This window comes from Apis mellifera, linkage group LG4, assembly GCF_003254395.2.
Source record: "Apis mellifera strain DH4 linkage group LG4, Amel_HAv3.1, whole genome shotgun sequence".
NCBI lineage: Eukaryota > Metazoa > Arthropoda > Insecta > Hymenoptera > Apidae > Apis > Apis mellifera.
This window is the reverse complement of record NC_037641.1, coordinates 5,501,238-5,514,022: the sequence shown is the minus strand read 5'-3', so window position 1 is coordinate 5,514,022 and position 12,785 is coordinate 5,501,238. Positions and strand designations below refer to the sequence as shown.

The window sequence follows — 12,785 nt, the reverse complement described above, 5'->3', positions numbered from 1 at the left end:
ATAAATTATAATCTATATAGGATGTTTCGAATTTTTTTAAATTCAATGATAGTTTCATTATATGTGATAATTTATTTATAAATATATTTCTTATATAACTTGAAAAATATTTATATAAATTTATTATATGTGAATTGATAAAACTCGAGTAAGTGTTAATAAAATTAAAATTAAAATATATAAATTTTGTTTATAAAATTTGTATTACAAAAAAAAATTCAATTTTAGATAGATAAATAAAATCATATATAATTATCAATAAATTATCATATATAATTTATTTATAAATGAATTTATGTTATATAATTAATAACAGATTTTGAATTAAATATCAAAATAATTTTAAAAATTTTTTAAAAATTATTCTTTAATTAAACTATAGTGATTTTTATAATATATCCTTTATATATATCCATTATCTTTTTTGTAATTTAATTTTATTAATTTAATCTGATAAAAATATATATGAAAATTATTATAAATTATGAAAATTACTATATCAAATTAAAATTTATCTAATTTTTAAACATAATTTTTAAACATAAAATAATGACTGATTTTTTCATATATTTATCAATAAATTTTTAATTATATATTATTTGCTATTTTTATGATATAAAAAAAATTTATTAATAAAAAAAATTTACCTTTTATTGATTGAATAAATAAGACTTTTGTATTGTATTGTATTGTATCAATGAAAAATTATTTTTTCACAAAAGTGAAATTACATTGAAATATTGAAATTTATAAAACAAAAAATTCTTTACCAAAGGATTATATGTAATGTGAAAAAATAGATATTTGCATTTCTAAAGTTTTTTAAATTGATGATTTAATTGATATAAAATAATAAAGAGATTTAAATATTAAGTTTGTAATTAATAAATTGAAATAATTTTTAAAATTAATTTACAATTATAACAACATAAATTTAAGAATTAATTCTATAGAAATATCATAAAATTGTACATATATTTATAAATAAGTTAACCTATTTTTAAAATTTATATGAATATTAATTCGTGCTATGTAAATACATAAAGACGCCTTATACACATTAGGATAACTACATTTTACAAGTATGTTTATTTATATTTTCACCCAAAGTATTAATAATAATAAACTTTTATAATCACTTGAATTTTATTTTTTGATATTATTACATAATTATAATAATTTTCTATTAATAATATAAAAAAATATTAAATAAATATTAAATTTTGTAAAAAAATAATTATAAAAATAAAATTTTAATTTTAATAACATTTACATAAAATATACATTTTTTTAATAATATTTTTAATAATTTTTATTTTAAATAATTAAATAATATTAATAATATTTCATTTTAAATATAAAATAAGTTTTAGGTTAAGTTTTAATTGTATTTAATTAAAATTTAAATGTTAAAATACAAGTTAATCTTAACAATATCTTCTAAATAATGAATGAATAAAAAAAGATAAAAAAAAAATTAAATATAAGTATTATTTATTATAAAATATTATTATTTTTAGAAATAATGGAATCAGATTATGATGAAGATCGTGGAACTTGGACAGAAGAAATGACAAGAACTGAAGATTGTAGTGGAGAAGATAATTTTGATAATCCTCAAGAAATATTAAATGAATGTTTAGATAAATTTAAAACACCAGATTATATTATGGAACCTGGTATTTTCGCACAACTTAAGAGGTATAATATTTTATAATGATTGATTACTTTATGCTCTTATTATTGCAATTAATTACATATATTGAATTTCAATTATTGTTTAAGTTTTATTATTGAAATTATAAAAATATTGTTTATTGTGTGTTTTGGTGTATTAAAATTATATATATTATATATAATTAATAATTTATAATTATTATTATTATATATTAATTTATGTATTTATTTTTTATAACAATTAATAATTATATAATATAATATAATTTTAATTTTATAATATAAATGAACAAATATGAAATTGATATTTCTAAATTTATTAACATTTAAAATTTATTTAAAAAATTCAAATATAAAAATATTTATATTTTAAAATATTTTTATTCTAATTTATAGATATTTCCAAGCTGGTGGAAATCCAGAACAAGTAATAGAATTATTATCTAAAAATTATACAGCTTGTGCACAAATGGCAAATCTTCTTGCAGAATGGCTTATTCTTGCTGGAGTTAAAGTTACAGATGTTCAAGCAATGGTAGAAAATAATTTAAAGGATATGATATTAAAAACATTTGATCCCAAAAAAGCAGATAAGATCTTCACAGAGGAGGGTGAAGTAAGTTTGTAAACTTTTATTTGATTTTTAAATTATAGATTAATCTTTAATTAATATTTAAAATTTAATATTTTATGCATTAGACTCCTGCTTGGTTAACAGAAATGATACAACATCCCACTTGGCGATCACTTATTTATAGACTTGCAGAAGAATATCCAGACTGTTTGATGTTAAACTTTACAATAAAGGTAAAAACATAGAGAAAGATAATTTAATAATTCAAATTTTTTATAAAATGTTTTATATTTATTTTTATATTTAATTTATACTATATGATTATGTTATATGATTTTAATGATATTAAGAACTAAACTTTACAAATCAAAATTCAAAACATTTTGTATATATTATATATACAATATATATGTATATTTATTATGTATATTGTATTATATATGTGTGTGTGTGTGTGCGCGCGCGCGCGTGTGTGTAATAAATATATCATATATGTACAATATATTTATTTATAAATCAAAAGTTATTTTTATATATTTTATGTACATTATAAAAGTTTTTTTCTTAAATTTTTATAAATATATTTTTTTATATATATATATATTTTTTATAGCTTATATCTGATGCTGGATTTCAAGGTGAAATTACAAGTATTTCAACAGCTGCTCAACAAATTGAAGTGTTTTCACGAGTTTTAAAAACTGCAATTGCTGGATTTTTACAAAATACAGAAGATTGGCAATCAAGTATACAAGAATGTGCGGTTAGTATAAAATATGTAATTCATATGTAAAAATAATTTATATGTAAGAACAAATTTTTTCAAAAAGTAAATAGAGAATTAAATAGAAAATATTTCTAATTTAATCATTATGTTGTTTTGTTTTGTTTCATGCATACAATATTTATATAAATAAAACAATCATTGCAATCAATTTTCTATTCAGAAGTGAAGAATTGCAGATTATCTATAAGAGATCATATATCAGGATACAATTATTAAGATCATAAATTATCTTATAAATAAAATTTTTGAACTTTTTATTCAAATCTTATGCATATATTGGAATATAATTTCAATTTATAAAATTAAAAATTTTAATCTAAGTAAATAAATTAATAAATAAAATTAATAAATGGAATAATAAAAATACCAATATAAAATATTTAAATATTATAATTTAATGATAAATAATGAAATATAAATTTATATGATTTTTTTGCTGCTAGAAAATGGTGTGTCACGGACAACATACTTATGTCTATAGTCAAGTGCTATTACAAATTCTCGCACAAGAATCTCGTGGTGGATTTATGATGAAAAGGCTTTCTCAGGAAATCACTAAATGTGCTCAACAAAAGTAAGAAAAAATTTTTTAATATTTTATTAAATATATATAATGGAGATATATTTAATAACAAATAATATTTTGAATTTCTTTTTTAAGAATTATTTTTTATCATTTTTTAACTGAAAAAAAAATAATTATTCAGAATAGGAAAGGATCTTCATCAATTTTAATGATTGTTTAATATATTATGGAAAACAAAATTTTAAATAACTTTTTTCTATGTATGTACTGCCATTTTGCTTTTTTCGAAATATTTGTAAAAAATTATTATTATTAATTATTTTCGAATCTGAATTTGAGAATTCCAGAAATTAAAATTTTAATTCTTAATAAAATGAATAATCCTTAAAAAAAGAAATAAAAATAAAAAGTATTTAAAATTTTGAGATTCAGACAGTTTTCAATTCAAATTTCGTAAATTTAAAAATTAGATTTTGATCTGTCTCTAATTTATATGTATGTTTATAGTCACCATGATGTTACCCCAATAACAATGGCACTTAATGGAGCTTCAAGTAGTCCTGGTGCATGTCAAGCATTGGCATCTATGTTATCACGAAATACTTTAAATCCTGCTGATATTAGTGTATTATTTCGAAATTATTCAACAGCGGAACCACCGCCTATAGAGTTACTTCGTAATCCACAATTCTTAGGTATTAATATAATTTATTATTATTATTATTATTTATAATTATTTTCAGAATTAATGCACACAACGTTATAATTAATAAATTCCAGAATTATTGGTTGATGCACTTTTTAAACCAGGCGTAAAAATTAATCCTGAACATAAATCCAAATATATATATTTATTAGCTTATGCAGCTAGTGTATGTGATATTCCAGCTAAAAAAGGACATTCACGAAAATTAAATAAAGATGAATTAAAAACAACTATTCAAGCTATAGAAAAAGTTCACAATATTTGTAATATTAATAAAGGATCTACTGAATTGATAGCAGAATTACAAACTTTATATCAGAGCATAAGGTATGATATACTAAATATTATTTTTATCATTATTTACAACAAAATAATATATAATTAATTTTTATTTTTTTTTAGATTTCCTGTTGTAAGTGTAGGTGTAATTAGATGGGTAGAGTGTACTGTAACAGAGCCATCATATTTTAAATTATGTACAGAACATTGTCCTGTACATCTTGCATTACTTGATGAAGTTGTAGTTTGTCATTCTTTATTACATCCAAAAGTATTACAACTTCTTGTACAATTATTTGAAAGTAAACAAGATGAACTAGAAATACTTGTGCAGGTAAAAATAGAATAATAAAAAAAATATAAATTATATTTTTATAAACGAAATAAAATGATTTTTTTCTTTTTTAAAATCTAGATTTCTTTAATTGTCAAAATAAGAAATATTCAGAGTGTAGAGAATATACACTTTTGGAACATATATTCTTAATATTATTTACTACCATTCAAAAAAATTGAAAAAGAATTTAAAAATTAAAAAATTTATTTAATTCATTTTTTTATTTGTAATTTATTTAATTCAATTTTCATTTCTTTATTTATAACCATTCCATTCTTTATTATAAATATTATTAAAAAATAGTTGAAAACTAGAAAAAGTTGAAAAATCTTATTCATTTATATAATATAATAAATATATATTTGCATAAATATTATTATTTATAAAAAATAATTATGAATACACAATTGTAAATGAATAATTATTAATACTATTTTTTTTTTTTTACCATACAGTTAGAAATGAAAAAAATGTTAATTGATAGAATGGTGAATTTATTAAGTCGAGGTTGCGTGGTACCCGTCGTGTGTTACATTAAACAATGTTGGCAACGTGGAGATACAGATGTATCTTTAATTAGATATTTTGTTACAGAGGTATTATAAAATTATTTATTATTTTTAAAAGGAATGTATGTTATGTTTAATAATATAATGATTATATTTTAGGTTTTAGAAGCAATAGCTCCACCATATACGGTCGAATTTATTCATTTATTTCTTCCTATGGTTGAAGATGAAGAAATAACAGGTACAATGCGTGGTGATAGTGATAATGATCTTGTTTCAGAATTTATAGGTGAGTTTATAAAATTATATAGAAATTATATTCAATTATAACATATATATTTTTTTAGTACATTGTAAAGCCCATTGTCCTACTATAAGATGATCTTCTAAGAGAAAAATGGATTAAATTAAAGAAAAACAGATAATATTATAGGATATTTTTACTTCTTACAAGAATGTTGAATTACTATACATAAATTACTATTTTATTAAATCTCTTATTTGTTTCATATACAATATGCAAGAATATGCATATATATATATATATATATGTATATATTAGAAGTGTAGGATGATTTCTCCATCAATCTGTGATATTATAATTTATGAGTTTCTGAAACAAAAACAAAAAAATGTAATTTTTGTAGATTATTACATTTTTTTAATAAATAAATAAAAATAAATAATTTTTACAATTTGAAATGTTAAATGCATCACACAATAAAAATGTTAACATATTTAATATAATGTTAGAAACAATTTTTATAATAATCCAAAATTTTTTTTATATATCATCTAATAATTTTTCTAACTTTTTAAAAAAACTGAAGTTGTTTAATCCAATCTTATTAAAAAAATTATTCTATTTTAAAGAATATATTTATCAAATATTTTTTGAGATTTATCAAATACTTTCAGGAATTATATTCTTATTAGTTATAATCAATTTTGAATATTTAAATATTTAAATAATAAAACTTCAACATATATAAATTAAATAAATATTCTTATATATACTTATATAATATTTATATACTTATATAAATTTTTAATAAATATTTATATGAGTATTCAAATATTTGAATTCTTGGATCTAAATTGAATATTCAAATATGTATAAAATTATTTTAAGTTTTTAATAAAATTAATAATATAAAATATTTTTAATTATATTTTTATTTAAATTGAAGATAGAAATAAAAAAAATAAAATATAGATTTTTGAAAGATAAATCAATGTGGAATATTTGTGATTAATTTGAATGAATTTTTTTATAGAACTATTATTTTGCTTTCAAAATAATTTAAACATTGATTTAATGAAAAATATTGTTTTACATCATACATATATATATTTATAATGAAATTTTGTATTATTTAATATTTAATTAAATAATCTTATTAAATAATAAATAATATAATTTAATATTCTATTATATAATATATGGTTATATTAATATCCAATGATCAATGTAAAATTTTTTAAGCAATATTTATAACATAAATTATAAGCTTTCAATAAAATAATATTAAATGAAATAAAAATTAAAAAAAATATTATTAAAATCTATGACTCTGCATGTTAAAATCTACATATACATATATGTATATATGTATTATACATAATATATATATTTGATGAATATACATTGATTTATCTAGAACTTCAATTCTTTTTAAAAAGTTATATTTTTTTTATTTATTTTTTTAAAATTTGCTAATAAATCACTAATTATACTAGTTATTTTATATTAATTATATTAATTATTTTCTATAGAAATATAAATTTGATAATATATTGTTTGATAATATATTAATAATAAAATATTTAGTAGTAAACAGTATCTTCCTCCCTTCCCTACTCCTTGCAAATACACACTCTACAAATATTTTTGTTAATAAATATTTAATAAATATCGTGCATTTTTATATAAACTTTTATAAAAGACAAATAACACTTACATATTGTAAATATTATTGTAAATATTATTACTTTTCAGCTGTAATCAAAATTTTACCATAAGTAATATATGTAAGTTAATATATTATGATTAGTAATGAGATCAAATTTAATATATATTCATAAATTTAAATTAAATTCATTGCAAAAGATATATTTTATAGAAATTAAATATTATCAATGAAATATAATTATTTATTCGCTTATATTTATATATTATATATAATATTTGTATTTAATATTATAATAAATTGAAATAAACAAAATATAATTGTGAAAATTAATAATTAAAATATTTATAAAATAATTACATAAAATAAAAATAATGTACTTACTAGTAGGTTTACCATCTTTCCATTGAGTAAATTTTATATTTGTTTCATCACGTTTCAAAGCTTCTGCTCGAAACTCTGATTTTAATGCTTGTCTAACAAGTTTAGCAGCTATTTGAGAATAATTGATGTAACTGAAACATAAGTACAGGTTATATAACATTTTTTAATAATTTTTGTAACAATGTGAAATTTGAAATTCCATTTTACTTTAATCCCGCTTGTCTCCACGCAGACATTTTTAATGATACTTTTTTTAAAAAAGATTTTTTATAATTTAAATATAATAGGATAAGTTGAAACAAGTTAAGTCTAACACTTTTCCGATAAGTATATTTTACATCTATATTTTATAAGGAATATTAGTTCAAGCATAAATACTACAACTATAAGATAGGTAAGTACGATTAAAAAATATTTCATTTTAAATTTCAAGATTTTAACTTCTATTATGAAAAAATATATTATAAGTTACATAAATAAAAAGTTTGAATAATTTTATTAAGAAATTTATATATTATAAAAATACACTTTATTTGAATAATTATAAATATATGCAGAATATTTAAATTTGAAAATAAAACTAGAGATATTATATATACATAAGACATTTCATAATTTAGTAATATTTTTATAATTGTATTTAAGAAAATAAAATATATTTTGAGATTAAAATAATAAATAATAAAAAATTATGAATATTATTATATTTACATATAATTATTGCAAAAATTTTAATACTAGGGAAATTTCATGTAAATTGAAACAAAATTAAACTTTATATGCACTATAAATACATGAATGGAACATTCTGTAGTAGCTGGTCACTGACTTCTAGGAAGTTTCTAGCAAGATGTCGGGGGGTATTTTGCGTGATAAGCCGCTGGTATGCTTTTGGACGATATGACTTACCCATTGCAGTGTATGTATACAAAATTCCGGCCTATATTAAATCCCAGAGTGTTGTCATATTGCTGAAGTTAAGATTCAAATTTAGACTATTCTTATAACATTATAAATCAAGAAAACTAGGACTATTTGCAAAAATTGTCAGTGCGTGCACCACTGCCAAGACTAATATTTGGAATAATTTTAATTTTTCTTTCAATTGTGGATTAAAATTTTTATTTTAAACAAAAAGTTTTTATCAAAATTGACAAACACGTTATTATTATTTAAAATTGGGATGGGAGCTAAAGCAAGTACTGTGGCACAATCTGCTGGAGACAATGGACAATCCTCTACTGGAGCAAATGAAACTGCAATGCAAGGATTTTCTATGCTACGTTCTCTTCCTGGAGGTGTTAGCATGTTACAACATCAACATCAACAAGGAAATCAATCACAAACTTCTCGTATATCTGGAGATAATAGGCAGCGTGCTCGTTCTTTAAGTTCAGTACCAGATCTCACATCTGGTGAACAAAGTAGTCTTGCTTCTTCAGTTGGAGTTGGAGTTGGTCAAGCACTTGGTTTGCCACAACTTGATTCAGATGATGCTGATGAAGAAAGTGGACGAGTTTATGCAGCACATAGTTTACCATCTCATATTTGGTCCCTTAACGGTAAGTTTATTAATTATATATTATATTTATAATAATAATATAATTTATATATATATAATTTATAGTTTATTAATAATATATTATAATATTCAAAATAATGATTATTTTTTCATCTCATTTATTATTACTTACATATATACATATATAAGTAGTTATATACATACATATATATACATACATTATATACATACATATATATATATATATATATATATATATATATATATCCAATGTAATCACTATATAAATATATAATATAGTGATATATTTATTCTCAAAATTTTTAATATGAAATAAATTAGAAAATTAGAAAATTATAAAAAATTTATATAATCCATAAAATCAAAAATAAATAAATTAATTAATATAATATAAATATTATCATTGATTACATAACTTTCTTTTTGATATGCAGCTATGTAGAGTATATTATATATAAATATAGATAAACTTCTGTTTTCAATTTTGTTTATTTTGGAAAATAATAATGATTCATTATATATTTTTTATAATCTTATTAATATGTTATATATGAATCAGTATAATTATAGTATATTATAGTATAAGTATAATTTTTTTATTTTTTAAATTGATTGTATATATAGATTATGCTAAAAATTTAAATTTAGTGCATTATAATGTTATAGTATATTATAATATATGTATATTAATTGAAATGAAATTTTGAAAAAAGTAAGGTTATGTTACGATCTTAAAATTTTTTGAAATAATTGTGGATGAAATATATAAAAAGTATTTGTTTGATTGATTCGTGTTGTTATAATAGTTGGCCCGGTAACCACATATGAATCGATTGTGTGATTTAACCTAGTTGCGTAAATTTTAAATTGCGATTGTAAAATAATAATTCTAAACAAAAAATTTTGTGTAATTTTATAATATTGTTTGTGATGGGTATAATAAAGTTATTTGAATTTTATTATGGGAATTATAATAAGTTCATGCCTAAATGAATCTGAGACAGAAGTTGTTCCAGTAAATCAAGTGAGAAGAATTTTTTATGGTATAATTTCTCTTAGTTTCATGACAATATAATATTAAAATAGCAAATAATATTTTACTTTATATTCAAGGTCTAAAATGTCCTGTTTGCTCCAAGTTTATTCTACCAGATGATATAGAATGTCACTTGGTTATGTGTTTAACTAAGCCACGTCTTAGTTACAATGGTGAGTTTTTGTTTAATTATATAAACTTTTTTCAATTATTGTATAAATATTATATTTTTATGTAAGAAACAATTAAAAATAATTAATTTTTTTCTATATAATAAAAAACATAAAAAATATGTATGTACATATATATTTTATAAAAAATTAATTATTATTAATTGTTTGCATAAATAAGTACAAGTAAAAATTAAGTACAAATAAAATAAAAAAATAAGTACAAGTTAAAAATAATTAATTAATTTTAATTATTTTCTTTAAGATTATGTAAATTTTAGGAATTTCCCAAATAAATATATTAGATATTTTTTTATTTATTTTTTGAATAAAATAAAGCAGAATATTTTAAATATTTTTAAAATTTAAACAAAAAATCAAATAATTAATTATATTTAATTAATATATTTAATTAATATTTAATATATTATTAAATAAATAAATATTTATTAAATAAATAAATATTTTGATTAATTAAATTATCAATTATGATATTAAAGAAAAGAAGTTTTTAATCAATTTAATCAATATCAACTAATATATAATAATAATATATAAAAAAAAATTTTTTTAAATATTTTTTTTTAAATTATAAAGATTTGAAATTTAAAATGATTTGATTGATTTATGTTCAAATTATTACTTATTATTAATAAATTATTATTATTTTTAATAAATATTAATAAATATAATATATAATTATTAATAAATATATTCCAAATATTCATTTATTTAAAAATAATTATAGTTATTTCTTTAAAATATTACTTCATTTTTATTTTAATTTTATATATATAACTTTATAATGAAATACTGCATGATTATAATTCCTTTTTAATATATTCAATTTTAAATTCTTGTATTTTCAAATTTTTTATTTTTATAATGTAATTTGCATAATTTATTTTATTTTATCAAAATATTTTTTTATTATTATTGTAGAAGATATATTATCTGATGAGAAAGGGGAATGTGTTATTTGTCTTGAAGAATTACAGCCTGGAGATGTTATAGCTCGTTTACCTTGCCTGTGTATATACCATAAAAAGTAAGTTATTTTATATTTTATAAAATATATTTATTTTATAATTTTTTATAAATATAAATATTTATATGAAATTAATAAAATATAATTTTTTACAGTTGTATTGATAAATGGTTTCAAGTGAACCGTAGTTGTCCTGAACATCCTGGAGATTGATTTATACCTATTGAAGTTGTAATAGCACAATGCAACTTGTTTATTTCAAAGACTCTCATTATAATGGGAATAAAGGGGATGGAAATGAAAAAAATATGAAAAAAAGCTAGTCAAGATGGCTGCTAGTCCACTGTGCTGGTTGGTGTATGCAATTGTTTGACTGAATGAGATATACTCAATTTGATTATAAAAGCAGACATTGAACTAAATCCTTGATTATACTGTAAGCAGGGGACTTAAAAAATCGCCATAAGATTCAACGATACAATGCTATTATCTATATGTATCTGTAATTAATCTACTACTACTCTATAGCTTACTATGAATTGTATCATATTTACAAATTTTACTTAGTTTTATATTTTTGAGTCGGATTAGGGATAATTAGGCTAATCTGTTATTGATCATTGTATATTGTTTTTGGAGAAGGGAATATCATGAAATTTAGTCAAAAGCCTTGAATAACAATCGGGGAAACTTTATGTTATACAAGTTAATTGTAATTTTTATGGTTTCATTATAAATCTGACGTTTCATTTTTGTTGTTTGTTGGGAAATGTACACCAGAAAGGATATTTTTGATACTTTCATAAAAGAAAGAGTTGGATATATAAAAGTTTTAAAAAACAGATTTTTAGTAATAATGATGTTGAGAGAGAAATGCTGTACTAACAGTATATATAAAAGATTAGATTTAAATTTCTTTATTAAAATTTCAACTTTGTGATAAATTTCATTTATGTTTTTAGAGAATAGAAGTCCTGCAGTTATGAAATATAATTTATTGTTAAAGTTATATCATAATTAATATCTTTTTTACATGATAGGAATTAACTCATAGGAGTTTTTATAACAAAAATAAACGTGGTCTGTCAATTTTCCAATAATATATGCGTTGTATATATCTGAATTAGACTTGTATCATATAAGATAAAAAGTCTAATAAAATAAAAATTTCAAACCAAATAGAATTATAAAAATGATTTAAATATTCGGTATAATATCTATGATATTATAGAAATGAAAATAAAAATTCTATGTTAATAAAAAAAAGTAAAATTTACTATCATTTTCAACATTATAAAAAGTGATCAATGTTAATATTATTTACAAATTATTTTATCTCAGGACGTAATATTTTTATAG

At 18.9% G+C, this 12,785-nt stretch overlaps 3 protein-coding genes across 5 annotated transcripts; 2 read left to right on the top strand and 1 right to left on the bottom strand.

The window, feature by feature from the left end:
• The first annotated feature begins 130 nt into the window (after positions 1-130).
• LOC411415 (negative elongation factor D) lies at positions 131-5,807 on the top strand. Of its 2 annotated transcripts, none has more exons than XM_026440063.1 (12): positions 131-148; positions 1,521-1,701; positions 2,074-2,293; positions 2,377-2,484; positions 2,865-3,014; positions 3,482-3,612; positions 4,072-4,259; positions 4,345-4,597; positions 4,673-4,883; positions 5,342-5,482; positions 5,555-5,684; positions 5,743-5,807. In XM_026440063.1, the coding sequence occupies exons 2-12, from the start codon at positions 1,526-1,528 to the stop codon at positions 5,775-5,777; spliced, it is 1,743 nt and encodes a 580-aa protein (XP_026295848.1). In that variant the 5' UTR covers positions 131-148; positions 1,521-1,525; the 3' UTR covers positions 5,778-5,807. The 2 variants fall into 2 exon arrangements, with proteins under 2 accessions (XP_026295848.1, XP_026295847.1); XM_026440062.1 differs by lacking the exon at positions 131-148 and adding an exon at positions 927-1,082.
• Positions 5,808-5,817: 10 nt separating this feature from the next.
• Positions 5,818-8,065, bottom strand: LOC727483 (protein stunted). 2 transcript variants are annotated; one of them, XM_003249664.4, is made up of 4 exons: positions 7,897-8,063; positions 7,690-7,820; positions 7,357-7,394; positions 5,818-6,008 (listed from the first exon to the last, which is right to left on the bottom strand). In XM_003249664.4, exons 1-3 carry the CDS (start codon positions 7,923-7,925, stop codon positions 7,384-7,386), a joined length of 171 nt encoding a protein of 56 aa, XP_003249712.1. In that variant the 5' UTR covers positions 7,926-8,063; the 3' UTR covers positions 5,818-6,008; positions 7,357-7,383. The 2 variants fall into 2 exon arrangements, with proteins under 2 accessions (XP_003249712.1, XP_001123191.1); XM_001123191.4 differs by lacking the exon at positions 7,357-7,394 and having other exon boundaries at positions 7,897-8,065.
• A 441-nt stretch (positions 8,066-8,506) lies between these two features.
• On the top strand, positions 8,507-12,619 carry LOC552614 (E3 ubiquitin-protein ligase ZNRF2). The gene is made up of 4 exons (XM_624988.5): positions 8,507-9,251; positions 10,346-10,441; positions 11,381-11,486; positions 11,582-12,619. Exons 1-4 carry the CDS (start codon positions 8,873-8,875, stop codon positions 11,637-11,639), a joined length of 639 nt encoding a protein of 212 aa, XP_624991.1. The 5' UTR covers positions 8,507-8,872; the 3' UTR covers positions 11,640-12,619.
• Positions 12,620-12,785: the final 166 nt, after the last annotated feature.

What these genes read in the sequence shown, in the direction of transcription:
- LOC411415 (XM_026440063.1), top strand. Translation starts at nt 1,526, where the DNA reads ATGGAATCAGATTATGATGAAGATCGTGGAACTTGGACAGAAGAAATG. An exon ending in TGTTAAACTTTACAATAAAG is followed by an intron (nt 2,485 to 2,864) that starts GTAAAAACATAG and finishes TATTTTTTATAG; the next exon opens with CTTATATCTGATGCTGGATT. An exon ending in TTAGATATTTTGTTACAGAG is followed by an intron (nt 5,483 to 5,554) that starts GTATTATAAAAT and finishes ATTATATTTTAG; the next exon opens with GTTTTAGAAGCAATAGCTCC.
- LOC727483 (XM_001123191.4), bottom strand. Translation starts at nt 7,925, where the DNA reads ATGTCTGCGTGGAGACAAGCGGGATTAAA. An exon ending in TGGAGACAAGCGGGATTAAA is followed by an intron (nt 7,821 to 7,896) that starts GTAAAATGGAAT and finishes CTTATGTTTCAG; the next exon opens with TTACATCAATTATTCTCAAA.
- LOC552614 (XM_624988.5), top strand. Translation starts at nt 8,873, where the DNA reads ATGGGAGCTAAAGCAAGTACTGTGGCACAATCTGCTGGAGACAATGGA. An exon ending in GCCACGTCTTAGTTACAATG is followed by an intron (nt 10,442 to 11,380) that starts GTGAGTTTTTGT and finishes TTATTATTGTAG; the next exon opens with AAGATATATTATCTGATGAG. An exon ending in CTGTGTATATACCATAAAAA is followed by an intron (nt 11,487 to 11,581) that starts GTAAGTTATTTT and finishes AATTTTTTACAG; the next exon opens with TTGTATTGATAAATGGTTTC.